At 53.5% G+C, this 27,347-nt stretch overlaps 1 protein-coding gene across 3 annotated transcripts in view; it reads right to left on the bottom strand.

Annotated features, from left to right (window-relative positions):
* CD82 (CD82 molecule) overlaps positions 1 to 25,412 on the bottom strand; it is a 50,639-nt gene extending 25,227 nt beyond the window's left edge. The window contains exons 1-2 of one of the 3 annotated variants that reach the window (XM_033121117.1): positions 25,287 to 25,412; positions 4,244 to 4,307 (exon numbers count right to left, since the gene is read on the bottom strand). Coding sequence is in view for 1 of the 3 variants with exons in the window: in XM_033121116.1 (XP_032977007.1) it covers positions 815 to 848 (34 nt within the window). In the remaining 2 variants the exon portion in view is untranslated. Of the gene's footprint in view, positions 1 to 814; positions 951 to 4,243; positions 4,308 to 25,286 lie in introns of those variants that run through there. The other 2 variants (XM_033121118.1, XM_033121116.1) reach the window with 2 other exon arrangements.
* Positions 25,413 to 27,347: the final 1,935 nt, after the last annotated feature.

The following is a 27,347-nucleotide window of genomic DNA, read 5'->3' on the forward strand; positions in this document are numbered from 1 at the left end:
GAGGGGGAGGAAGTAGAGGAGGCCACAGCGCAGAGAGATCAGAGGACCTGAGGCCCCCGGCGTGGCTTTCACCCCTTTCTCCTCCTTGCAGGGTGAAAGGCAGTCCTAAGTCATGGGACTCTTCCCCGTCCACACGGAGCTCCCTCACCTTCTCTGGACATAACAATCTTCCATCATCCTTGCCGAGCGGGAGCTCAGCTTCAACTTTACACACCTACAGTAACAGGGGAGGGGGAGCTCCAGGGGAGGACTCACCACCTCTTAAGGGGTCCAGTTCAGTTTTCTGATATCTCTGTTAGAGAAAGGGGTTTTTCTAGCTGCCTTTCTGTGGGTCAGATTTGGGTACAATGTGAAGCAAAGCTGTCCAAAGACGAAAAAGGCTACCTGGGTGGTCGTGAGCTTCTGTCACAGTGGCATGGAAGTAAAGTCTGAATAAGGACTTACGGGGAGGGGGTTCAAGTGCTACATGGGGAGACTAGACTGAACGGCTCTTCCAGGCTACCAGGGCCCAAGGTCTTGTTCTGAGAAATGCAGAGACAGCAGTGACTCAGGGACCGTAGAAGTCTGTCCTCAGTGACTCTGCCTGGGGCCAGAGGGGAGAAAACACCCCTCCCCACGTCAGGAGATCTAGAGATCTGAGTAAGGCCTGCCGGGGGCTGGTCCACATCCAGGAAAGCTACTGTTTTCCTGTCTTCCCTCCCAGCACAGTGCCTGACAGACCACAGGCACTTCGTAAACGTGTGCAATAAACAGCAAGAGAGGTAAGATATTCTCACGGAGGGAGGCATGCTTTTCTTTCCTAGCAGGGACCTACCTGCCTGGCTGGATTTCCATCCAGTAAATGACATGGGACGCCCTGAGGTTGCCGCAGGTTCCGCTGACACAGCCTATAGATAAGTCATCCCTTCACCAGAAGAAGTTCAGTAACTACCTCCTAGTGACTGAGCAGCCCAGAGGCATAAACGGCTATGCCAGTGGGTTCTTGTGAAACTGGAGAAGTGGGGAAACAGCACTTTGGCAACTGCAGCAGGCCAACACTGTTGCATGGTTCTAGAGAGTCCGGGAAGGGAGTTTGTCCACTTTCCTGCTCCCATTTCCTCTGTTCAGGCCAGGTCTCCAGGACAGCCTTGCGGGTTGGGGTTGTTTGGAGTGGGGCAGCTTTTAGACAAGCTGTGAGTACCTGGCCTGCCGAAGAAGAAGGAGGGGTCTCCTGTGAACAGCACCTCTTCTAGGCAGCCATCGGCCTCAGTCACCCCCTTTAATCCTCACAACCTGCCTGGAAGGTATTCTTATCCCGGGCAGGGGGAGGGCAGGATCAGGAAGGTGCAGTAATTTGCCCAAGTCACACACAGCTCCTTCAGCAGTGGTAGCTTGAGAGCCTGAGATCTTTCTACTGTGAATTGCTGCCTTTGGGGAGTGGCTGCCACTGTATAAATGGATCTGGAGATGGCTGGGAATCCGTTATCCAAGCAGGTGGTGAGGTCCGAGGTGACTGCTAAAAAGAGCCCTGGCTGGGTGGGCAAGAAGGACACAGAGGCTGCTGGGCTAGCATGTCGATACTCCAGACCCCAGGCTACCTCACTGGCCTATTGGTCACTCACGTAAACTGTACCGGACACTGGGCAAAGCCCTTTAGCATCCATGAGCAAACAAAGGCACAGAGAAGTGAAGGAATATGTCCAGGGTCAACAGTACATGGACTGGCAAGGACAGAGCCCAGGACGCCTAGCTCCTTAGGCCACCCCATCCTCTCCCGGAAGCAGCTGGGTGGGTTCAGATGATAGAACAGGAGCCAGGCAGCCCCGTGACTGGTCGGCAGCTTGGCCAATCGGGGCAGACCCAGAGGCTATGTGGGAATCACCTGAGGTAGAAGGTGCTGAGAGCCAGAGCCTGGGGTGGACAGCTCCAGGGCATGTGGGCCAAGATCCAGGACACGAAATCTCTCTGCCCTCAGAAATGTGCAGACAGTTCCCCCTCATAGCCACAGGGAGCAAGGCATGAACAGCCTTCTCCACACTCAGCAGAAGACGGGCAGTTCCAAGAAGGGCAGGGAGTCGGCTCAGGCTGGGAGCACTCGCAGGTTGCCCCACGACGGGGTGTGGCGTCAACTTTAGACAGCTCCTCACCCCTACCACCACCAAGCCCCAAGGAGACCCCAAAGTTGGCATCAGAGGGCTCGGGGTTACTTTCTAGCTCCATCCACCCATCCTGAGGGGTCTGAGCCTCAGTGTCTTCAACCTTTCGATAGGAATAAGGTCCGGGGCAGGGCAGGGTGTGGCCAGTGGACCTGTGGATCAAATCCAACCCACCACCTACTTTTTTGTACGGCTTACGAGCTAAGAACAGATTTTACATGTTTAAATAGTTGGAAAAAATTAAAAGAAGAATAGTTTGTAATGCATGAAATTCAAATTTCAACATCCATAAATAAAGTTGTGCTGGCCCACGCCCACTGGTTTTTGTCTTGTCCACAGATGCTATGGAACGGGAACGGATGAGAGCGGCCGTTGCACCAGAGGCCGTTTGGCCCATAAAGCCTAAAACATTTACTGCCCCGCCCCTCACGGTAAAAGTTTGCCGGCCCTTGGCGTTGGCGATCAAATGGTGGTGACGCAGGGGCCCCAGACAAGGTTCCAAGTCCTAGCTCTGCCAGTGCGTGGCCACAGAGAAGGGACTTACGGGGCCTCATTCTCCTCACGGGTAGAGAGGGGCTCCCAACTGAACCCCCTGTTACAGACATAGTGAGGTTAGTACCTGGCACCGTCAGGGCTCAATGAGCGGGAACTGGGGCCAGCATCTTCATCAAGTACTTCCAGAAGCGGTGAGGGTGAACGTTTCATTTGCGGATGAAATTAAACATAGAGAACATCTCCCAGTGTTATGCTTCCTTGCATACACTTTCGGTAAACACTGGGGGGTCTGCCTATGATGTCCTACGAAGATGTCCTGACAGCCACAAAACAAGCGCCTCTTATTTGGAAAATTCTGGAAGTCACTAATTAACCGTCACTAGCTGTGTGAGCGGTAGGAAGAAGGTGCTGCTTTTCTGTTGTACTTTACAGCAGGTAAAGTGACCATTCCCAAGCAACTATAATTTAAATGGACCAAATATATAATTTTGTGCCGAATCAGTCTGTACAGTGAAATTATTATACTAATGTTTTACTAACTCCTACGCATCCTTCGATACTCACCTCAGACATCCGCCTCATCCAGGAAACCTCCTACTCTAGCCAGCCTGGTCACCACCACCACGCCACCCTCTCCTAGCCAACACTCTCCCTCTCTGCTTCCTTCCACTAGCAGTGGATGCTGGAGCAGGACCCGGAACAGGCTCTGGCATCACACTGCCTGCATTTGAATGTAATTCTATCACCTCCTAGCTGTGTGACCTTGGAAAAATGACTTAACCTCTCTGAGCCTCACCCGACTCATCTGTGAAAAGAGGAAAATAAAATCTATTCGGCAGATTTACCCAGAGATTAAATTACATAATGTGGGTAAAGTGTCTGGCACGAAGTAGGCTTTCAATAAATGGAGGTTCCTGTTACAACTCCTGATGCTCCGTACAGTAATTTTCTGCTCACTTGTCCAGCTCCCCTATGGATTGTGATACCTTGAGCAGAAAGACACTGTATTATTTATGAGAACAAAGTAGGCTCCCAGAAAATGTCGCCGACTGGAAGACAGGTGGATAGAGGGATGGAGGGAGGGAGGGACGGAGGGATAGAGGAATGGAGAGGTGAAGGGGAGGGGGAGGAACGTCCCGTCCCCATAGAATACCAGGACTTTTAAGTGCTCAGCCACCTGAAGGCGTCTGAGAGCCACTGCCCCTAGTTCAGCTGAGACTATTTTCAGACCTCTTTTGTCCTTGCCCAAGAGGTGGGGACAGGGTTGTGTAGGGTGAGCACCCTGAGCCGGCTCACCCAAGACCCACTGCCAAGGCGCCCTCACCTCCCCCAGAGCCCCTGGGCACAGGAAGTGGGACTGGAGACGAGCTGGTGTCTTCAAGAGAACCCCTTCTCTGTGTTGGCCCCCTGTGAGTTTGTACCCATAGAGTAGGAGGTTTGGTTTGTCCCTCAGCTGAGCATGGGGGAGGAGCCTGCCAGCCTGACCCTAGAACCTGGATGCCCCCACACAGCCTTGGGGAACCCGAGGGATGCAGCCGCATCACACCTGATCTGGTGGGACACTCAGTAGGAGACCCAGCACCGGTGACTGCCCCCCACCCCCACCTCCTCACCTGTCAAATGACAGGACCACAGCGGCGTTTTCCCGAGCGGTTCCTCAGAGTCCTAGGAGATGTGCTGTTAACAGAAAATGTGGCTGTCACCGTTTGCGGAGCACCGATGCTCCTCCCTGAGTCACTGTACATTAAGCTGTAAACACTGCTGACTTACAACCGTTTTTCACTTACTAGCCCTCAACACCACGTGGAACACATGTTAGGAAATGCCAGACCACAGGCTCGAGGTCCTTGGGGGCTGGCACTCCAGGAGTCTAAGTGCTGCGGATTCAGAGGAGGGGAGCAGATGGTCCTTCAACCCACCAGCTCGCTCCGACTGGACGCCTAGGAGCCTCGGCGGAGGCTCCCTCGTCCTCATCCCCGTCATCCCACAGCCCAATCCAGCACCTCCCCCAGCCCCACGCCTCACCTCCCGCCCGGGCCAGGACAGCTCGTTGGCTGGTCACAGGTTCCACTCTCCCTCCCTACTCGCCAATCCATTATCCACACCTCAGGAAGGGCTTTGAAATATGCAAACTGGACCTTGTCACCCCCCTGCCTGCAACCCTGCAATGGTGATGTAACTGACATGCTCGCCATAGAATTAACGCTCTCATGTGGCCGGAAGGGCCGTGCCTGGTTGGCCCGGCCCCTCCTCTGTCCAGCACCTCCCTCCTTCCCATACACATCCATTCCTCAGGCCACAAAGGCCACTCTTTCCTGTTGTCCAGGTACACGGTAGCAGGCCCTTTCCCCCATCAGCACCTTTGACCTGTGGTTCTTCCAAAAGCACTTCTCTCCCAAAGCCCAGGCTGGCTCCTTCCCTCCTGTAGGGAGTTCCCTCCTCCCAGAGGCCTTCCCTGAACACCTGGTCTACACAGCGGGCCTCACCTGCAGCTGCACATGTGAATCAAAATATGCCAAGGCCCAGGGCCCCGTCCCTGCCCACCAACTCATCAGAATCCCAGTGACTCTCAAGGAGCAGAAGCTTGATACCTGGGCCTGTCACGTGCCCCATTCACTGCAGTGATCTTATTGGTTCACTAGTGTGTCTGGAGCCCCCATTAGAATAAGGATCCTTAAGGGGAGGGGCTGCGTCTGTCTCATTCACCCTGTATCCCAGAGGCAAGAACAGTGCCTAGTGTGTAGCAAGTACTCGATATGCATTTGCAGAAAGCAGGACAGGAAAGGGGGGAGTCTAGAAAAGTTTCTTAAAGAAGACAAGACAAACCGACTTTGATCCTGCAGCTGGAGGTTTCATGTCCTTAGAAATGACATTGCTGCCTTGCGGGGAGGGGGTTGCTTCCCCCCAAGATTGGATTTCAATCTCCTTTGGGTCAGAAAAGCCGATGGAAGTTGTGAACCATCTCCCAAGAAAGACGCACACAGCTGGGCAGGCACATACAGTCATCAGGTCGTCAGGTCAGGGGCCATTAACCCCAGAAAGCCCAGAGGTTCTTACTCTCCCCATCTCCCGTTTGTTTACGGTAGTGGTTCCCAATCATGGATGCACCCTGGAACTACGCCAGGAACTCTAAAACTTGTTGGTGCCCGGGTCCCTCCCAGAGGCTGATTTAATTGGTCCTGAGGTACAGCCCAGGCACCAGGGTTTTTTAAAGCTCTCCTGGGGACTCTAATGTGTGACACCCAGCATGGCTCAGTCCCTCTGCTCAGAGTGGGACGCAGGGCCTAGCCAGGGAGAATCTCACACACGAAGCTCCTGGCACCTCTGCTCCATCCTTGACTTCCTGGAGGCACCAGGAATGTCCACTGTGCAGGAGAAGACCTTTGGGATCAATGCATTTTTTTCATTGGAGCCAGAGAAAGCAAGAGCCTTCAGGTCACACAGGAAGATCGGGGCTGAGTACACAGTGGAGGATGTGAGGATTCTGAGCCCAGAGTTCTCTCTCCACCTGCTGCCCTGACCCAGCTCACCAGGCTTTTGGCATAGAGAGGTGTTAGAGCTGAACTCAGAGTCACCCGGTGACCCTGGGTACCCCGCCCTGGATCTGGATCTGCCATATATCAGCCATGTTACCTTGGGAGACACCGCAGAGCGCCTCCTTATCAGTGAATGGGGACACTAAACCCTCGCACCCCACCCTGGTGTGACGGTGACCTGCAATCAGGCTAGCACATAGTAGGACATTAGTCCGTGCTGGCACCCTGACCCACTCCTACTCTCCCTGCTTGAAATGCCAAATATGCCACACACATCTGACGGGCTGTGTGGTCTCGGACAATCACTTCACCCCTGTTTCTCAGCTTTCCCACCCATAAAATGGACTTAATAATGGGTTATGGTGAGGCTTACAGGAGTTAGTATCTATAAAGTGCCTGGCACCCAGTGAATGTTAAATAAATGCTACCAATTATGATAATGGTGACTATCCTGAGGTTGTTGGTTTCCTGACCCACAGCCTGCAGCCCCCTGGAGGACTGATCCAGCCTCCAGATGGGGCCTCGTCTGGAGGTCTCTGTGCCAGAGGGTGACCACTGCTGCTCTGGGGCAAGGGAGTAGGCGTTAAGGTAAACAGGGCTGGGCTGAGCTGCCAAAGAAAGGGGGGCCTCTGCCCTCCACCTGGGCGGGGCCTACGTCTCAGCCTCTGGGTCGTGCCCAGGGGCCTGCCTGAGGTCTGGAGGTCCAGCCAGTCTGGTGAGTTGGACAACTGATCCCGTGGGAGCTTGAGAGAGCCTGGCCTGGCTGCTCTGCTCTGGAAGCCCGCCCGTCCACAGGCGCTCCACCTGCAAGCCAGTTCTTGGCCACCCGCCCCTCCAGTCCTCTGGCCTTTGCCAGGTTTGCCCACAAAAAGGGGCTGGGCACAGGCGGCTGTGTTTGTTTTCATGTGTGACAGGTGATGGGTTTCCTGAAACCCCGGCTGACTCCAGGGGCTGGCTTGCTGACCCCCTTACTATCTTATTTTTCATCCTCTGGTCTTCTTTTGTTGTTGTTATTAAAACAGGAAAGAAAAAAGCAAAAGTAAAAAGCTGTCACTCTGGGCAACAGGAAAATCATGAGGCGTGATTGGGATCTTAAGTTTCCGCCAAGACCTTGGTTTGAGTCCCAGCTCTGCTTCCTGCTAGCTGTGCTGTGACCTTGAGCAAGGGAGTTATTGCACCTGAGTCCAGCATCTCATCTCTTAACACGGGGACACTAGCTTGCCGGGCCTGTCTCACAGGATTGTGGGAGGACCGACATAAGGTACATAAAGAGGTCTGGGGGACTGTCAGCGCTCACAATACAAGTGAGCAAATCCCACCACCACTGCAACCATGGAAGAAACAAACGCATCCAGATATGACCCTCCCAGGAATCAAGAGATTCAGAGGCCCAAGTCCTTTTTGTCTTACACGTGAGGAACCCAAGGCCCAATGAGAACCAGCTCCTGCCATGGAATTCCATGAGCTGGCGTGACAGGCTCCCATTCTCCTAAGGACTCTACACCCTGGAGAGTGGGGCCAGAGGTACCAGAGGAATGCAGACAGCAGCCACCCCTGGCCAGACTGTGGCAGAGGAGGGACAGCACTTTATAGTTTGTATCATGCCATTCACATTCTCCCTCATTTAATCTCTCTGACACCGCACCCCTGAGATATTATTATTCCCCATTTAACAGATGAAGAAATTGAGACTTAGAGGTTCAGTGGCTTGCCTAAGGCCACACAAGTGAGTGGCTAAGCCCTGATTAAAATTCAGGTCTGACTTGAGACCAGAACTCCTTCCTTCTCACCTGTTGCCTAAGGGAACGAGGTGAATGGTGGAGCCTGCCCACCCCGCCACACCTCTGTTTGTCTGCCTGGTCCCCATCCTGCCCCAGCTCTGAGGCCTGATTCTTGGTTTCTTGTCAAGAAGGAAATGATCAGCCCTGCCAAATTTGGCCAGGGTATTCCTTCAGTGTGGTTGATGAGGCTGATAGATGTGGCCCTTCCCAATAGGTTTTGTTCTGAAACCCAAGCAATGAGACTAGAGGGCCTTCAGCAAGAAGAAGGGGGCTACTCTGATGGAGGATGCACCATGGGGAACAGCAAACACCTGGAACCTTTCAGGCTTCCCACCTGGATCCCCTGCAGCCAAAGATTCAAGTTGAGGTGGAGCCATAGCCTCAGGCCTCTCCTTTTCCATGGCTCCCTTTCTCAACTGTTTTTGGTTCTCTTGGCAGGCTGCTTGGACTCCATGCCGACCCCACTCCCTCCCAACACTGGGTACTAAGGCTCACACACTCAGATTCACTGTGCCAGAAAGGCCTTTGACATAACCTACTTCAGTCCCCATTTCTCAGATTGAGAGACTGTGGCCCAGAGAGGCCCATGAGTCCCCACCCTTTTGGGGAAAGTGTCTGTTTGGTATGTATGGTAGGGGCAGGGAGGGGATTGGTTAGAGCACTAGTGCTCCCCAACCTGTTTCACATCATGATACATACAGAAGTATACATATTTATTTAGCACACTGGGGTGGAGAGACAGGATTGCACCTGGTCTGAAGCGACTGGCGCAGGATTCTGTCCCCAAGGGCTGAGATACCTCAACACATTGGGAATCCATTTGGGCACATCGGTTGGGAAGCCCCGGTTGGAGGCATCTTTAGGAAGATGAGAGGCTGCCCAGAAGTCTCAGATTCCAGGGGCCCTAACAAGAGGAGTCAGATTCCCAGGTAGGTTCTCGAGTCAGCCACCTTCCGAGGACCCTCCCCAGCCCCATGGCAGGAGGCAGAATAATAAACCACATCAGAGCACGGACTTTGAATTGAGAGAGACCTCATTCTAATCCCATTTTGTAGAGCTGTATGACCTTTGACAAGTTGCCAACCCGCTCTGAGCCTCATGTGTAAAAAGGGGATATCAAGGCTTGTCCAGGAAGATGGCGGAATCAGCTTGCCAAATTCCAGAATGTGAGGATGACAGAGATTGAACACTGGGACGACGTCGTGTTAGGCAAAGAGTCCCTTTTCCACATGGCAGGAGGAGGGTATGCATAAAGGCTGACGCTTGAGACATGGGACACACACAGGTTCCTACAAACTGCCCAGGAAAGGTTACCATCACCCAAGGACTTGAAAACGGAAGTTGAACGGAGGGAGGACTGATGAATGAAATGAATATATATATATATCCAGAAGCACCCCCACGGGAGTGGTTTCACCCACATTATCACATTTAGCCCCACACTACCTGCCGGGTGGAGAGCATGGCTTCGTCATTCCCGTTTTATAAGCGGGACCTCTGGGGCTTAGGAAGGTGGTGGCATTTGTCCTGGACATATGGGGGACAGTGGCCCAGCTAAGCTTTGCTCTCCAGACCCTCTGACTTTGGAGCCCAAGGTCCTCGGCATGTTGTAATACTGCATCCTACCACAGAGGGCGTGAGGCGCTGCCCTTCCAGGGGCCTCCCGAGTGGCTATCGTCTCCTCAGAGTTTCTTTCCTGAGCCACTGCCCATTGCCGTTCACTGAATCCCCACTTCAAGTGGGCTCCGACTTGGATGCAGGACATGGATGCATGAAACCCACCGCTGCCCCCAGGGTGCCTAAACTGAAGGAACAAAGACACGAAAATGAGCAGTTATACGCCAAAATAGTCATAAAGCACCGTGCTGGTTCCAGCCTCCAGCTTTCCTTTTAAGGGACAAGATGGGCTCTTTAGAACATAGTTTCCAGTATTTAATAACAAAGCTGACATTTTTACAGTTACTACTTGCCAGAGATTGTGCTCAGTCCTTCGTGATGTTCAGTTTATCCTTGTAATGACCCTCTGAGGCAAGCACTGCTTTTAACCCCATTTTATAGTTGAAGACACTGAGACTCAAGGTCCAAGACCCAAGGTTACAGTTTATGGAGCTGGGATTTGAACCCCAACAGAGCGCCTGTGCTTTACTGTCATGCTATGCCGCTTGCAGAAACAAAGTTATAAATGATACATAACTAAAATAACCTTACCAAGGCCCAGCCTACTTTAATTGTATTTCACAGCCCGACCTCTGAACCCAACCAACTGCAGACATTCTGTGGCTGCACCAGGTAGCAGGGACCAGCTTGCACACCCACCCGAGAGCCTGGACCGCTTGGGGCAGATGGATAACAAAGGGTTAACATCTGGGCCAGAGCTGGGGGTCCTAAGAAATGGAGGCTGGGTGCGGGGTGTGGGCCCTTAGCAAGATGATTAGGAAGAAGGAGGGGGATGCTAATCAGGGACCCCACATGGCAGCAGGCAGGCTTTTCAGTCACAACATACCCTCCCCAGGCACTGGGCTCAGGAAGGAAGAGATGGGGCTCTTGAGATGCCACTTTCCTCCAAGCAATCTTCCTAGAACATTCTCCTGCACAGACCCTCACAGAACACTGACAGTCCTAATTAGAGCAGACTTCAGATGGTTGTGGGTTCGAATCCCAGCTCTGTCCACCCCTAATTGTCATTAAACTTGTCTGACCTCAGTTCCCTCATCTGTAAAATGGGCTAATACTTCCTACCTCCCAAGGCTGTCGTTATCAACACCTCCCTCGGCCTGAGAGGCACTTTGGCTTCAGGGGTATTTGATGGAGAGGGGTGGGGGGGGGGGTCCGTGAGACACAGTCAAGACAAAGTGCTACACACACAGGTACAGGGACTCTCTCTGTCATGGATTCTTGGAGGAAAACACAGAGAAGATGGGGTGACTCTAAACTCCAAGAGCTTGAAGGAGGCTGGGGGTTAGTTTTCCTGGCTGAGACCCAGGTGAGGAGAGGACAGGGCTCTCTGGGGGCTTCCCCCTCTGTCCTTCGGTTCTTCCCCCACCTCTCTCTTCCCTTCTGTATGTGTTTCTGTCTCTGTCAGTGGCTTCCCCTGAGCCTTCCCCTCTGCCTTGTCTCTTCCTGTTTCTGAGACCATCTCTCAAGTCTCTCCCTTTCATATCCTGAGAGCCTCTGAACATCCAGAGTGTCCAGGGCCACCTCACGCAGCACACAGGGCCTGGCTGCAGCCTAGCCAGCCCTCTCCGTGGCAGGCACCCAGTGCCAGGGAGGAGTGGCCCCAAACAATCCATTTCCACAGTCAACGGCAGGGTTCCAGACCTTCTGAGGCTAGGATAAAGGGTTGCACCATCCATGGGGCATGTAGAGCCCAAACTTCTATTTGGAAGCAAGGCAGTGGCCATTTAACCAAGACACCTGACAGATGGGGTAGGAAAAGGGTAACAGGAGACCAGCACAGCCTGTCGGGGTGCCTTGCCCAGGGAGAGAGAGGTCTGGACCTCTCAGGTCCTCTGGGATTGCTGAGGAGCCAGGCCTGGGCAGCTCCAGCCCCTTTAGCCTGGTCTCAGCCAGGTGGCCTTGGACCGCAGCACCTGCTAGACCCTCCTGAGACGCTCTAGCTTCAAAGGGAGATGGATGGGTGGGGGGTGGGGGCACTGGTGGGAGGTCAAAAGAAAAATAGGGGAGGATGGGGAAAGCAGAGTAAGAGAGGAAGACACAAAGAGATAAGGAAGGAGAGACCAAGAATGTCAGGGAGAGAGGGACAGAAAGACAGATTCCAGGTGAAGGGAGACTCTTGTGAATCCAGAGTCCTCTCTGGTCTCCATGGAAAGCCCCCAGGGGAGCCTGAGGCAAAACCTGCCCAGGAATGCAGCCCTGCTGAGCCAGGTGGGATCCCACCCTGGGAGCCAGCCCAGACCACCCCAAATGCGCACCCTCCCCCTCTTCTGTAGGTCTATTTGAGGGTCCAGAGCCCTCTGGTTCTTACCTACACCATCCTCCCCCCACCAGCCATCCACAACGGCCCAGCCCTTTCTTCTCAGCCTAGGCCTCCCCCAGATACTGCAATGCCTGGGACTGAACGCCCCGCTCCGCCCCATTCCTGAGAAGGGGTCTTTACCACCAAAGGGGCTGCTGGAGTCACTCACAGGCCCTTAAGGGAGCTGAAGCAGGGAGAGGGACTTACCTCAGCCAGCAGCAACTAAGCCAAAATGAGCACCCAGCTCACAAACAGCCCCATGGAATCCCCCCAACTGGAGCCCTCAGGGCCCTGGGGAGGAAAGAAGAAAGGGACTATGCCCAGCTGGCTCGACCCTGTCATCCATCACTCCCCTTCCCTAAATCTCAACTTCCCTATCTGTGCAATGGGAATGATCCCTGTGCCAGCCCCTAAGGCAGGGTGAAAATCTAGGGCCCTCCACCTCGGAGACCTAGGTCTCTGCCACCCTCACCTCCTCTCAATCCACTTCCCACTCCGGATTCAAGGGGCCTGCCCCCTGGAGGGCAACATTTTGCCAAGAAGGTGAGCAGCACTGAGTCGGGGAATGGGGGTGGGTGGAGAGGTGGTAAGTCCCAGCTGTGGGCCTTCACAAGTCCCCTTCCCTCTCTGGGACAACAACAGTTCATTCTTACCTTACCGGGAGGTGTGAGGTCTGAGAAACGAAAATGCTCTGGCACAATAAAGGGAAGTGTGGTGATTATTATCACCGTGAGAGGTTCCGGCTCCAGGGAGTTGGGAGGAGGGGGAGCGTACAGACAGACACACAGACAGAAATGGAAAGGAAATGTGCTTGGTGCCCTAGGAAGGAGTCTGGCACGGGGTTCCAGGGCCCAGGCCTGGGGTTTCAAGAGTTCTCAGTGGGAGGGCCAGTGGGAGCATCACGTGGGTCTCAGAAAGTCAGGCAGGGCCTCAGGCCTGCACAGAATCAAGACGTTCAGAGAGAGGCTGCTTCCCTGAGGGGGGCCCAGCACGCCAGGCCCAGAACCAAGAGCACAACAGCCGAGTGAGCCTCCGGGTGTCCAGAGGGAAAGGCGACTTTTGCTTTGCAGTAGGAAAACGGATATGTAAATGAACCACTACTGGCTGGACTCCAGGCCCCTGGGAGGGGTCTCTCCGGGATTCAGGTCATCTGGATTCCCATGCCCCCTCATCCGTGCTACCAGGAAGCCCTATGTGATCCTGAGAACACAGGAGATATATGGATCCCCTTCCACAGATCTGGAAACTGGGCTCAGGAAGGCAGTAGGTTGGTGCAAAAGTAACTGCAGTTTTTGCAATTATTTTCTAACCTGGTAAACTGCAGTTACTTTTGCACCAATCAAATACTATGCCCAAGGTCACAGCTCAGAACTGGCATAGGTTGCTAGGAGCTGAGTTTGTCCCTCGGCCCAATCCTTCCCCCATTATCTGCCTAGAACACCCCTTGCTAGAGCAGATAGAGTTCGGGTCTTAGACCAAGGCCCAACCAGACACCCCACTCCCGGGGGCTGGGTGGGTGGAGGCAGAATGAAGCCTGAGCTGATTGCAGGGAAGGGAAGGGCTCAGCATTCCCTGAGCGCCTGGCATCCACCAGACATCAATGGTAGGTGTTTTGCACACTTTATCTCATGCAAGCCTCACAGGGGGTCAGTGAAGAAAGCAGCTTTCCGATTTTCAGGAGAACAAAGCCAGTGGTCACAGAAGATAAGTAACTTCCTCCAGGTTGCACGGTGTGAATGACAGGTCTGAGGCTGACCCTGAAGTGGTCAGTTCTCCCCAGCCCACGAGACCTAGCGCCCTGAACCCTGCCAACCTGGCTGACCCCAGGGGGCTCTGGGACCCACAGCAGCCACAGCCCTTGCTCTCGCGGCCTCGTTGGGGAGTTAATTAACTGTGTGAGCCAGTTCATCCACTGGACAGACCTGAGACAACTGAGTTGGCTTGGCCAGAGCACCAAGGCTTTCCCGAGGAAAGAAGGTGGCTGGAGCTGGGCTTGGAAGAATGAGGAAGCCTAAGCAGGTCAGGAGACAGGAGAGGAGGTGAGGGCATTCAGGCCGAACCACAGGGCGTGGGCACTGAGGTCTGAGAGTCTGGAAAATTCTGTACTGTACATTTGGAGGGCAGGCACAGTTCCCAAGGGAAGCCAGGGACTGAGGTGGGAAGAGAGAGCTGGGCTAGACCCCTCTTCCCCCCACAACCCAGGTTCTCAAAAGTCCAGGCCTGGGCAGCAGCCAGGAACAGAAACAGCCTGGACCACCCTGTCTTCCTGGTTCCTGGCCCAGAGCAAGAATCTCAAGCCAGCCTTTCCTGGAAATCTGGGTGCCTTGCACCCAAGACCCCCTCAGCCCAACTAAGAGCCCTGGAATCCCTAACGCTGAGGCTGAGAATACAGAGGAGCGCAGAGTTCTCCTTCCTTACTTAGGAGGCAGGGCGGAGTGAGGGAGCAGACTCAGGGTACGGAGCAAAGACAACACAGGTTCAAGTCCTGGCTCCAGCACCTCCTCAGCTGGACGATCCTGGGCATCTCACTCACAGCCTCTCTCATTATCTGTAAAATGGGCTCAAAAATAATATTCTCCCTGCCTAGTTCACAAGGTTCTGGAAAGCTTGCAGGACTAATTATGTGAGAAAACATCCACTGCTAAAAGCTATAGAGCATAAGGTATTATTATAAGAAATGAGGACTCAGACACCTCAAGAAGGGGAGTGATTTGCCCAAGGTCACACAGCCAGGTGGCAGCAGAGCTCGATCTGAACTGGGTATCCTGATGGCTTGGCCTGGGCCCTCCCAGGGCAGCACCCCAAATCCCAGGGGAGCCCTGCTCCTCAAGCTGACCCTCTTTGCATGGGTGGTGGGTGGAGCACAGCTGCTTCCCCCATATGCCAGCTCCTTCAGTCCAGACCTATTGCCACTCCAGACAAGGGGACCCAGCCTTGGAGTTTGGGATTGAAAGCCCAGCTCTGTGACTTTCAGCTGTGACCTTGGGCAAGTAGTTTCAGCCCTGGGACCCTGAGTATCCTCATCTGTACATGGAGGCTAATGGTAACCTCTATCTGGGGCACCTGGTGGGAGGATGACCTGATGTCACGGCTGCAAAGTGCCCAGGTAGGGTCTAGCTCACATTAGATGCTCAACAGATGAGGTTCTCTCCTCTCCCTCTGCTGTGCCTGCCAGGCAACTCCCAGGCTGCAGGAGAAAGTTTCCGACCTCCCGGAAAACCTGCCCACAACAATAACTGGGAACATAAACTGGCTGGAGGACACTAGATCTTGGAAGAAGATCACGTTACTAAATGGCTACTGGGGGGTAAAAGTAGAGCCAGACCTTGGCTCAGAGATGGTGTGGGGAAACCTGCCTTCCCAGCTCTGTCACTCAGGGTCCCCTGGGGCAGGAACTGTGTTCAAGGAAGGAACCTCTACTCCTGCATGGGGGAAGCCCAGAGTAAGGGGACGGCAGAGAGAGGTGACAAGGCCAGAGTTCCTGTGTCAGTGCTTCTGTCAACTTTCAGGAGACCTGTCAGAGCCTCAGTTTTCCTTTCTGTAAAATAGGGATGGTGATAATCATCTTATCCTTCTGCACATAAATTTATACATAGCACATACTAAAGAAGGGGTAATGAGGTGGGGGCTGGGGAAGGTGAGTTCGGGTCTCACACGAGCCTTTCTCAAACGTGACAAGGTTCCTACTGTCAGCAGCACCAGAAGCTGAAACTCACCACCCTCCCCCCCAACCCCATTCCATACTCCATCGGTTCGCAAAGTGTGGTCCCCGGACCAGCAGCAAGATCTCCTGGGAACATGGTAGCAATGTACATTCTCCAGCTGCACCCCAGACCAACAGAATCCGAAACTCTCGGGGTACGATCCGTGCTTTAGCAAACCCTCCAGGAAACTGACACATGTCAGAGTTCGGGAAGTACTACACCACCTCATGACCCATATTTTACTTCAGAGAAACTTCCTCCCACAGACTCCTCTTCCCACTCCCTGGCTCCCATAAGGCTGCTGGGGAGGAAGGAGTCACCATGGAGAGAGGTCATTAAATAGTAACGAGATCCCATAATTAGTTAATGACACCACTGGCTCCCAGAAAGGAGGGTTAAAAGTCAGACTACAGTTGAAGAGGAAAAGCTCCCCCATATCTTTCCGTCTCTTTCACACACACACAAACCTAACACACCTCAAAGAGCCTGCCTTCTTGCTTCTGTGGGTCTTCAAACTAGCACTGAGGGGTACTGACTGTCCCTTCCTCCAGGGGGGCTGACGCTAAGTGTGGGGGTGCATTCTGGCGAGTGTCAGGGAGGGGGCTTTTGCCTGAGAAGGTGGTTCTCAGACCTTGCATTTAAAAACCACCTGACTGGAAAGCCACTTCTAGCAATTCACTCTGTGGAAAGTTGAGCACAGAGCTGAGCATACGTCTGGACGAGGTAGTCACTGTAGCAATGTGGATACTAATGAAAAATTCAAAACGGCCTAAATGTGCAACAGCAGGGGAATGCTTAACTAGGTCACAGTAGATCCATGTGGCATGATGCTAAGGAGCAAGGAACCACGCTGTGGAAGAATCTTGAATAACGTGGAAAAATCCTCCCTTACAATGTTAACTGAAAAGCGGCAGCACAGGAAGTGGTTCATACGATGATATGATCCCAATCGTGTGTGTGTGTGTATGTGTGTACAAAAAACTGTTCACACTACTTATCTCTGAGTGCTAATGTCCTCCTTTGCATCTGTTCTTTACCCTCCAAATTTTTCGACAAAAACTGTTTCTTCGATAACTAGAAAGTTATTTTTAAAGTGCTCACTTGGTTCAGACAGAGATGAAGTTTTTTAAAAAATTGACAGAAACAGCTCTTTCCTATATTAGAATCACTGGCCTGGGGCGGCCCTGCATAAAAAGGAGACTTGGCCCCTTTAGGGAGTATCCCCATTCAATGTGGCCCCATCAAGCATGATCAGGATCAATGAGTGGAAGCTAAGGGAAGAAGTGTTTGCTCAAATTCTGTACCATATTTCAGAGTTAGATCTGTCCAGAAAGGAAAGGTAGTGAGTTCTCCAAGCCTTGAGGTATGTAAGCAAGTCTGGATGTTGTCCATGGGATCAGACTGGGTAGGTAGGCTGACTCAATGGACTGCTCACAAGAGCTGCTCACAAGACCACGCTCCTCTAGTCACAAGCACCCAAGTTGGCCCTCAACTCTAAGCCAAGAGCATTCAGGTCAAGGTTAGGCTCATACAGTCTAATCAAGGACTAAGCCTACAGAGGCCTAAGACCCTTCTGACCTCCAGAGAGCTCCAAACAGTCCTGGCGATCTCTTTCACTCCAGATCAAGGACCTTAGTCTTTGGGCAGGAGGACTTTTTGTCATTTCCCCAAAGGAGTAGTAGGAGCAGCCTTTGTTCATCATTATCACCCGCTAGCTTGTACAAAGGGTTTGTTCTGAACTGGGCCCACTACTAAGCATTTTACCTACACCCATTATCTCATTTAATCCCCATGCAAGCCCATTAGAGAAGTACCATTACATTCTCCATTTCACGGGTAAGGAAACCATGGCTCTGAGAGGTGGAGAAACTTGCCCAAAGCTGAGCAGATAGTGGGAGGAAGAGCTGGCCCATACCCAGGTCTGGCCAACATCAAGGCCTAAGAAGCCGGAAGAAGCCCAAGCTGTAAGGATAACCCCAGTGGTCCCCTCCATGCAGCTTACCGCCTGCCTCCCAGCGTTTCCCGATGTGCACAAAGTTTGGGAGGCATGACACAATGCTGTACAGTCTCTTGGCAAAACGAAACCTGCCGCTGGATCCTGCCAGGACAGGGTGTGGGGCAAAGAGAAAGGGACTCCGCGAGGATTTTGGAGAACCTCTAACTGCCTCGTGCCAGATTAGATGATACATCATCCCTGTTGCAGTTACATCTATGCCAGAAGTCAAGGAGGTCAGTTGTCTACATGACCAACAGTGACCTAAGGCCTCACCACTCACTCACGTGCCACAGGACCTCATACATATCACTCCTCCCACTCCCACTGAGTTTCCATTTCCTCTGTAGGGGAGGATGTCTCATCAGCCCCCATTGCAACAACATTCTGATATTCCATCCCTAAGACAGTGAGTGGAAGAGTACTTTTTCAACCATCGTAATAGAAGTACTCGTTGTTATCACTATCAGCAACGACAAATTAACATTTATTGAGTGTTTACTGCACACCAGGAATCATTTAAAGCGCCCTACATTTATGGGTGGGAACACATATTCCCCTCTCCACTTGTTTCCATGATGAGGGCCCTCTACCGGAGGAACACCTTTGGCCTCGCTCCGCCCCTTCACGCTCCCTTCACGCCGGACCAAACAGTGGGCACGCTCAGTGGGGCCCCGCCTCAGGAGAGCCAACTGCCTGCTGGGAGTATTCCATCAGGGCTGCTCTCTGCTGCTACCACCTGCTTCTGCGGGGTCGCTGGCCCCTGTCAAAAGCCGCTTGTGGCAGCACAGGTAACAGTGCCAGTGCCAGGGCAGACGGTTAGCAAGCCCTCTGGGCCCCGCACCGAAAGCCACGTTCTCTGGCCTGCCGGCTCAGTACTGCCGCCGAAGTTTGGAGCTCCATCTTTGTCAACTGCTTTCTTTCCACTTAGTTCAAAATTCAGGAGAAAGGGTTTCCCTCTAAAACCTCAGTATGTGTGACGCTCGTTCAACCGTCACAGCACGCCCCTGAATTAGGTCTTCTTTTCCTTATTGTCAGCCTGAGGAAATTAAGCCCGTTGGTGTCACAGACGGTTGAAAAGCTTGTTGAAAAGCTTTGTAAACATCAGGCGGCACTCAGGGTGCACCACAAGGGAAGCGGGGTGACACGCCCATCCCTATCAGACTCTTGTCTCCGAGGCGGTGGACATAGCCTCTCCCTCCATACACATTCCCGCAGTCTTTTGAGGCTTGACAAACTGCCATTCACTTGAAACCAACACCCCACCCCCTTTTGGAAAACACACACACACACACACACAACACTTTATTAACAACAAAAAACTCAATGCGATCCCAAGTTCATAGAATACATTTTTGTTTATGTATAGTAAGATTTTTGGTAGCTTTATGGTATAAGTGTGTCCTTTCTTAAGCATAAAAATAATACGGCCTCACTACAGGAGATTCAGAAAGTAGAGGAAAGTGAAAAAAATAAAGGTCTGTAATCTGATCTATATAATCCCGCTGGTATGTGTATATTTAAATGGATTCATCTACTTTCTGGCCTTGTTGAGTACAGTTGTCGGGGGTGGGGCAGCGCTGCCATTCTGTGCCTGAAGTGTCTCTGTGACAGCACTGGGACCTGCCTACAGGGGCTGTCTCAAAGCAGGAGAATGGGCCAGGCACCCGGAAGTCCTTTCAGTGAATAAAACCCTGCAACTGCCCACTGTGACACCGTGCCTCGTTTACAAATGCCAAGTGCAGCAAATGCAGGATAATTATATTTTTGCAGCCCAAGAAGGGTTGTAACTTGCCCGAAGTCCCATGGAAAGTAAAGGATGAACTAGGATCAGAATCCAGGTCTCCTGATCAGACAAAGCTATTCACCAAGCTTTCCTGCCCCCAGAGACTTAAATCCTGCTTCCTAAAAACAATAGCAACCCCCCCAAAAACAGCTCATACACGTACAGCACGTACTCAGTGCCAGGCACACTTCACATACACTCATTCATACCATTCCCAAACAACTCCGTGAGTTATGTACTATTATCATTTCCATTTTAGCTGCTGAAACTAATGCACAGAAATGTGAAGACACTTGCCTGAGGTCACACCCAGCAGTAAAGTAGCAGAGGTGGGAATCATTCTCAGGCAGTTTGGTTCAGAGTCCACGATATTGCCTATGGTTCCTTCCCCACTCTCCTGCGGAAGAGTGGGGGCCCCGCTGGACCCCAGGCAGGGTTCTGGACCACTTGCGGCCTGAAGAGTAAGAAAACCCATCTAGAGGGTCACCTCCCTAGAAAAGGTCACTCTGCAACTTTGCAACAGAGACAGACTTTGAAGCCAGGCTTCCTAATGCCCAGCCAGCACTTTATCCATTTCTCTGCATCGGTTCTATGAACCTCGGTCCAGAATTCTCAACAATTTCCATCCAACATCACCCCTGAATACATCAGGGAAAGTCAGGGGAGGGGCCCAAAGAAGGGGCAGAAGCCCCTCCTGCAGGGAAAGCAGCCCGAGGCGGGTAGTGGAGGGGCTTCCCAGAACTTCCCACGTGGTCGTCTGGAGTGATAATATCAGGAGTGGGCCTTCTGGAGGGCCCCTTCCCGTTCCCCCAGCCCTGAGCCCACGCCCTCACAGAGCAGTAGCACCTGCCATGAATAACTGCTGACTTGAAAGTGCCTTTTCTGGCTGCGTCAGGGTTCACCAAGGACCAGAGTGACCCCTCACCAGGCAGGGTTGGAGGAAGTTGGACTGTTCTCACAAGGAAAGCCAGAGCCAAAGCCCCAACTGAATCAATTCCAGGCCAGCAGACCTCCTGGACCCAAATTCCAGGAGCCAGCCTAAAGGACAAGGCAGGGGCATCCAGACCCTGCTTCCTGGCTCCACATTTACCAAAGAGTCACCAACGATCTGGCACCAAGAGGGGTCCTGCTGGGCTGCCCTGAGGAGAATCACTTACTTATTCATTCAACCACCACTTCCTGAGTACCTGCTGTGTGCCAGGCCTTGAGCCAGGAGTCAAGGAGACAAAGATGGACAGGGCAGCCCCTGACTGGGACGGTTCACAGAGACACTCCATAGGCCACAAAACAGCAGCAAAGAGGAAGAAAGTACTCCGTGTAGACAAGCACAGAGGAGAGAGGGGAAGGGAAAGGCGGGGGTATGGAGAAAGTCTGCCATTGACATTCACACTTAACGTACCTCCCCCCTCAGGAAACTTAGCGTCACGTTGGGGAGGCCCAACTACCCCCAGGAAGAGCTGAGGAGCATCACACAGCCGGAAATGACTAGCGTCTTGTGGCATGCACACACACGTACGTTGGAGAGGGCCCATGCAGAAGGTAGATGCTCTGGGGAATGTTCCTGGAGGCCTACGAAGCAGCCTGGTACAAGCTTTCAAAGACGGGTCAGAGGCAGAAAAGAATAGCTCTCATTTATGGAGCACTCACTGTGTGCTGGGTATAAAATTGCCAAGCTTCACATGCACTGTTTGGTCTTATCTCACATTCCCCCACAAGGTAGCTACCATTATTATCCCCAATATTCAGATTCAGAAACTGAGGTTCAGAAAGGGTCACACAGCTAGGAATGGGCAGAACCAAGATTCCGGCTCCAAGTCCAGCTCTTCACCACCATGCTGTATACCATGTCCCTATTCTGCAGACAGGTAGGAGATAGGCGAAGGTGCTTCCGGTGGGGAGTAAGCAAGGGTGAGGAGGTGGGAAGATTGTTACATATTTGAGAGGAGTCACCCACTTCCACTCTGTTCTGAGAGCCTGTATTGTGTATGTGTGTGTGCATGCTACACACATGCATGCACGTGGGCGTGCGCTCCCATTTGCCCTAATGTACACATGACACATCCCGGGTCACAGAACCCCTTGAGAGCCAAGTAAAGAATAGTCCATTAGCAAAGCAGGGAAGGGAAGCCCAGGTCAAAGAGCCTGTAAACAGAGGAGCTGAAACTTCAACAACCAGAATACAGGCCCCTTCCCTCCCCTCAGCTGCTTCTCCATGTCAGCACAGAGTGAATCAGCTGCTGACAGGAAACCCACCGTGTAGGGGGAACCCCAGGGGTGAGTCAGAAACTAGCCATCCACCAGATACCAACTGGGCCTGTGGTTGGCCTACTCCTCAGAGGCAGCATCAGGGTGAAGCAACACGTACATGTACCACACCAATATTTTTAACCTCTGGGCTTCCCTCCTGGCACCTCAGATCTGGCTTAGAGAGGGGAAAGTGGTAGGCAGGGCAGTTTCCGATGAGATGAGACCAGCCCCCGACCACCACTCCTGGCCCTGCCCTGTTCCACAGAGAGGCCCAGCTCTTGCCTCCCTCCTGCCTCTCCCAGAACCAACTCCTGATGGTTTGATGTCCTTGATTAAATCATAACCTCCCCCTCTGAGTTTCCCATGGGGTGGAGGAAGTGGGTATAACAGCTTGGAGCAAGGGGTAAAGGCCAAGCCAAAACCAGGGGGTGCCAGCTGGCCCCAGATGCTCCAAATTGAAAGGAATGCTCAGGGCTTGGCCTGGCTCATCCCTGTGCCAGGAGAGGGCTGTCTGGTCCTTAGGGGGGAACAGGAGTTGGGCCTCAGGGTGGTGGGAGGTAGGGGTTGGGGGTAATAGGGAGGAGAAGCTTCCATGCACAGGCTTAAAAGTGTGAGGCCTCAAACGAGGGGGGACTGTCCCACTGGCAGAAACTTCAGAGGAGCCCTGGGGAACCAAAATCCACGCCCCCACCCCACCCCTGTACAGGGGAAATTTGTACCCCCACTGTCTAACCTCTCACCTTGGTCCTCCCTGGGTAGGGGTACGAGGGGGAAAGCCACAGGCACTTCCCACCCACCCTGCTCCCAAACCTACCACTGACCAGCTCAAGCTCTGCCATTTGGCCCAGGTGCTTCACCATCATGGGCAAACACAGGGACAACTTGGGCGGCTCCCTCTCTATCAGTCGTTAGCACTCACCACCCTCCCCACCCACCCAATCCAGCACCTTCTTGATCCCCTGCTATGCACCATGGTCTAGGCTGTGTGGGGAACAGAAAGAAACACAGGGCATACACTAGGACACTCTCTCCTCTCCCACGCTCTGGGTCCCCTCCCACTTCCCTGATGGTGCCTTTTCTATCCCCCAGTTGCAGATATCTCCAACGCTCTCCTTCCCTGTCACCACCAACTTCGGTTCATTACCCCTTGACCACTTGGTCACCCACTCCAGCACGCTTGGCAGACTGCCTTTCCTGAAGTGCCACTCTGAGTGTGTCACGCCCCTACTCAGAAACCTTCAGTGGCTCTCACTTTCTGCAAATCAGATCCAATCCAAGCATCTCACCTTGGCATTCAAGGCCCTCCCCGGGTTGATCCAACCTACCATTTCCCCTTCACATCCCTGCACAATCCCAACTCTTCAGCCAGACTGAGAAACCAGGCAGTTTCTTAAAAATTCCCTGAATACTCTGACCTCCTTGCTTTTGCGTAGATATTTCCCTCTGTCTTTCTTGTGGCTGCCGAAAGCCTCTCAATCCTAACAGCTCACCCAAAATTCTACCTCCTCCATGAAGATTTCCTGAAGAACCCTTTCATCTTGTCTTCATTAAGTCCTATCAGAGTCACTGGTACCGTTGTCTTAGTTCCTTCCCAGACAGTAAACAACTAAAGATGGGATCAATGTGTCATCGTTCATCATTTATCACGTGGGATGGAGGGTGGTGGAGAGGATTTTCCAGCAGATGCTCACTAAGCACCGTTTGAAATCAACATCTTCTCCCCCAACAGGCACCACCTACTGACCCTCTCCCTCCCGCACCAAACTCTAATCTTCTGCCATTCAAATGCTTAAAGAGGGGAGTCTGGCCCCAAGTTGATCCAAACTCAACCAGGACTTGGGAGCCCAGACAAAAAGTTCTGCTCAGGTCTCACCAACTCCAGTGTCTCACTTCTTCTAAGCACCGCTTCTAAGCACACAAACACACACACACACTCTCTCTCCTCCACATAATGCAGCCTTCAGTCAGACTCTGTCCCATAGTACTTTCCAGCTGGTTCTCAAGTGCAGGGCTCGTCTCCCCAGGAGATGCAGGAAGCCGGCACGCAGCATTCCATTCTCCTTCAGTGTCCCACCCTGATCAAACAGATAACAGGTGCCCACACTGCCCCTCAGCTTCAGCCCAAGCCAAGTGTGCAATAGAAGGGCTGGATTCAAGCCACCAGAGCAGTACAGACCCATGAAATCTCATTTAGCCCAGAACCCTGGGTGTGACTTATCCTCTCCAGCAGGGGCATGGAGGGGATGGGAAGCCCTCACTGTCAGCTACTCAAAATGAGGGCAGAGCCCAGCTCTGGATGGTTCACCTCTGTATCCCTGAGCACCGTCTAATAAATGTAGGTGCTCAGTAAACATTTTGGGGTTTATTTAATTGGACAGCTGTCAACCTCAAGCAATATTACAGAAAACTCAGCCACTCTTTGGTCCAGATGACACTCTGAACCCCACCCTGCAATGGACAAAGTGATGCTGGAGGCAAATGGCAATTTCTGGCTCTCACAGGTCAGGAGGGGATGCAGCCAGCCTCTGACCCTCCAAAAACAGGCTCATTCCCAGGCAGGAAGCCAGCCCACCACCTGCCCATCCAGATCAGAGCAGCTGTCTTGTGGTGAGGCCTCGCTGGACGCCTGGCGCCTTGCTAAGTACTGTATACCCATTATTCCATTAAGTCCTCACTATTGCCATTGGGTACTGTTATTATCCCCATTTTACAGATGGGGAAACTGAAGCTTGGAAAAGGAGAGGAATCCAAGTCAGTTTGGGCCCAAAGCCCAAGCTCATGACCACTGAACTAGGCTGCCCAGCTACCATGGCCCTGGCACAGAGCACCCGCTACCACCAAGTACAGAAGCCTCCAGACCCAGGAACTAAGCCTGGGTATGCAGCAAGAGCCCCAGGCCCTGGGCTTCACTCTAGGCCCAAAGTTTTGCGGGGTTTTCACTTCTCTTCCCTACTCACCCAGATAAGAACTTGTCCCCTGCTTTCCACCCCAGGCCTCCCAGGCCAAGTCACCTGGAAAAGCCCTTGGAGGGGGACAAAAGCCCCGTTGAGTTTCTGGCCTGAAGTCATATGGGGCTCTCAGAGTTGGGGGGAAAGGGAGACTGAAACCTTCCTGACTTGGGCTCCACTCCCCCTGGGCTTGTGGGTTCAAGCCCCATCTGAATAAGTAGCATGACCTTTAAAGCAATTCGCTTCATGCTCACAGAAACTTTGCTTTGCTCAGTGCCACTCCGCAGGCAGAGAAACTGCAGCCTGGGCAGCGCGATCTGAATGCCTGTGGCTGAACTGCAGTCGTTCTCACCTGCCAGCCCTCACCTTCCGGGGTTTTAGTGAGAAAGGGCAACTCCACGGGCAAACGGGAGTTCACGTGGTTCTACCTCCTCCTTTTACTGGAACCCGAGAGGTCCAAAGCCGGGTGGGGGGACGGGCCCCGGGTCACACAGCTGGTGCATGGCGGAGCCCGAGAACTTAGGCTCCTTCCAACCCACCCACCAGCTGACTTCGTGGCCCGACCTGCCACTTGTTCCGAGAAAGCTAGCCAAGCGCGCTTTGGAAGTGGGGGCGAAAACTAACTTTGCTACTGGTTGTCCAGCCAGCCTCCCCCCCCCCCCCCCCCCCCCCCGTCCCTTCTCACCTGCTGGCTCTGCTTTTTGCTCGGTGCTGCAAGCCTGGCTTCGCCTGCTCGCGCCTCAGTCTGAGTCCGACTGCGCAGCTCTGGGCTCAGTCACTCGACAGTGCCCCCCCAGCGGCCCTCAGGGAAAGCAACGGCCTTAGCCAGGCCCCGCCCCCGCTTGAGGAAACGCCCCTGACACGCCCCCTGGCTTCCAGACTCTGGTCCGCCAGCCCCGCCCCCGGGCGATGCTGGAACGTAGCCTTGCTCCTAGTCCTGCCAGGCTCCGCCCACCACGGCCTCCCTACTCTAACGCGGGCTGCCCCGCCCTGGGACCTGCTGAGGGTGGGGCCCCGCCCATTGCCCCGCCCCTTGCCCCGCCCCACTGTGCCCTCTCAATCGATCCCGCCAGCCCCGCCCCCAGGCACGCTGAAGATGAAGTCCGCTTCTGGGCCCGCCTCCTAGGCCCTGTCCTCTGTACGCCTCCAGCCCCTCGGCCCTTCCCGGATAAAGCCTGAATCCCGGCCTGGCCGGGCCCTGCGCTCAAGCCCTGCTGGATGGGAAGCCCCTCTCACAGCGATACCTAACGGTCCCGCACTCTTTGTCCTTCCTCGTACTTCGCAGGCCCCTCTCAGGCCGCTGGCCGTACCCCGAGGCCCTCCCACCGCCCCCATCACATTCTCCTCCCCGCCTATCCCGGCCCCCGGGCCCTCGTAGAGTGAGACCACGCCCCAGGCATGCCCCCTCCCTGCCTCCGCACCTTCCTAAACCTGCCCTGTCCTGCCAACCCCAACCCCCGGCGGGCAGGCCTCTGGCCCCCACGCTGGCATTCCAAGGCGGGTGTATCCGGGTACAACCTGGGAACCCGGAACGGCGTGGGAGCGGTTTGCGTTCCAAGTCCCGACCTCTGTCAGGAGGCTGCTAGGGCCCAAGCACTTTTTGAAAATGTTAATGGCTACCACTGATTAAACTCTCGCCAGGGGCTGGGCTCTATTCCATGCGCTGTAAAAACTACTGGCTCTTGAATTTGCACGACTCTATGCAAATATTGCGTCCATTTTACCCAAGAGCAACCTGAGGCTGAGAGACTGGAAGTCATAGCCTCTGAGTCTCACACTGGAGGTGAGTGGGATCCAGCTCCAGGCCCTGAATCACAGGCTAGATGCTGCCCCAGCCTGCCCGGACTGGCCGGCCCCTGGAGAAGTGGCCCAAGCCAGCCAGCTGTTGGGGTAGTGCCCAGCAAGCTGCCTGCAGTGACGGAGGAGGCCTGGGGTGGTGACGGGGTGGCAGGAGGGGCTGCTGGCCTGGGCCCTCAGAAGCTGGCTTTCTCCCTTGAGAAGTGGCCCAGAATTGAGATGGGCTGCAAAAGGTCTCCAGATGTGATTGGTGGCCCCAACCTTTATCCCAGCCTGTGCACTGCTAGACCCCAGGGACCAGCCTCAGACAGGTTACCTACTAGGGCCATTCACCTGTGCAGCTGACAAAGCTTTCACTCCCATTATCTCATTGGCACCTCACAAGGATGTCACTGTGGGGATGGTATGATTATTACCTCCCTGCATGGGTGAAGTAGGGTGGGGACTGGACCCCAGCCCAGCACAGTCTCCCAAAGCATAGTCCCTGGAGCAGCAGCAGCAGCCGCAGCAGCAGCTGGGAACTTACTAGGAATGTGTGTTTTGGGGCCTCATCCCAGACCTACTGAATGAGAAACTGGGGAAGAGCCTAGCAACTTGTTTTAACAAGGCCTCCAGGTGATTTGAATCACACTCAGGTTTGAGAACCACTCAGTGTTTAGCAAAATGGCGAAGAAATTCGGGTGGTCGGACAGTCACACAAACCAGGTAGACCCGTGGGAGCCTTGTGGCCCGAGGCAAGATAAGGTACTGTCGATGTAAGAAACATCCAAACCTGTAGAGAATTTTTATGAGTTTATTTGAGCCCAAACTGACAATTACCAGGAAGCAAGATCTCAAATGCTTTGGAGAAGGACAGTTTTGCAGTTTCTTTTATACATTTCAAATTAAGGAGGGAACTTGAGGAAGATTACATGAAGGTGGGAGAAAGGACAGGTAGGGGTTGGATTAC

The sequence above is a fragment of the Rhinolophus ferrumequinum genome, chromosome 11 (assembly GCF_004115265.2).
Source record: "Rhinolophus ferrumequinum isolate MPI-CBG mRhiFer1 chromosome 11, mRhiFer1_v1.p, whole genome shotgun sequence".
Taxonomy (NCBI): domain Eukaryota; kingdom Metazoa; phylum Chordata; class Mammalia; order Chiroptera; family Rhinolophidae; genus Rhinolophus; species Rhinolophus ferrumequinum.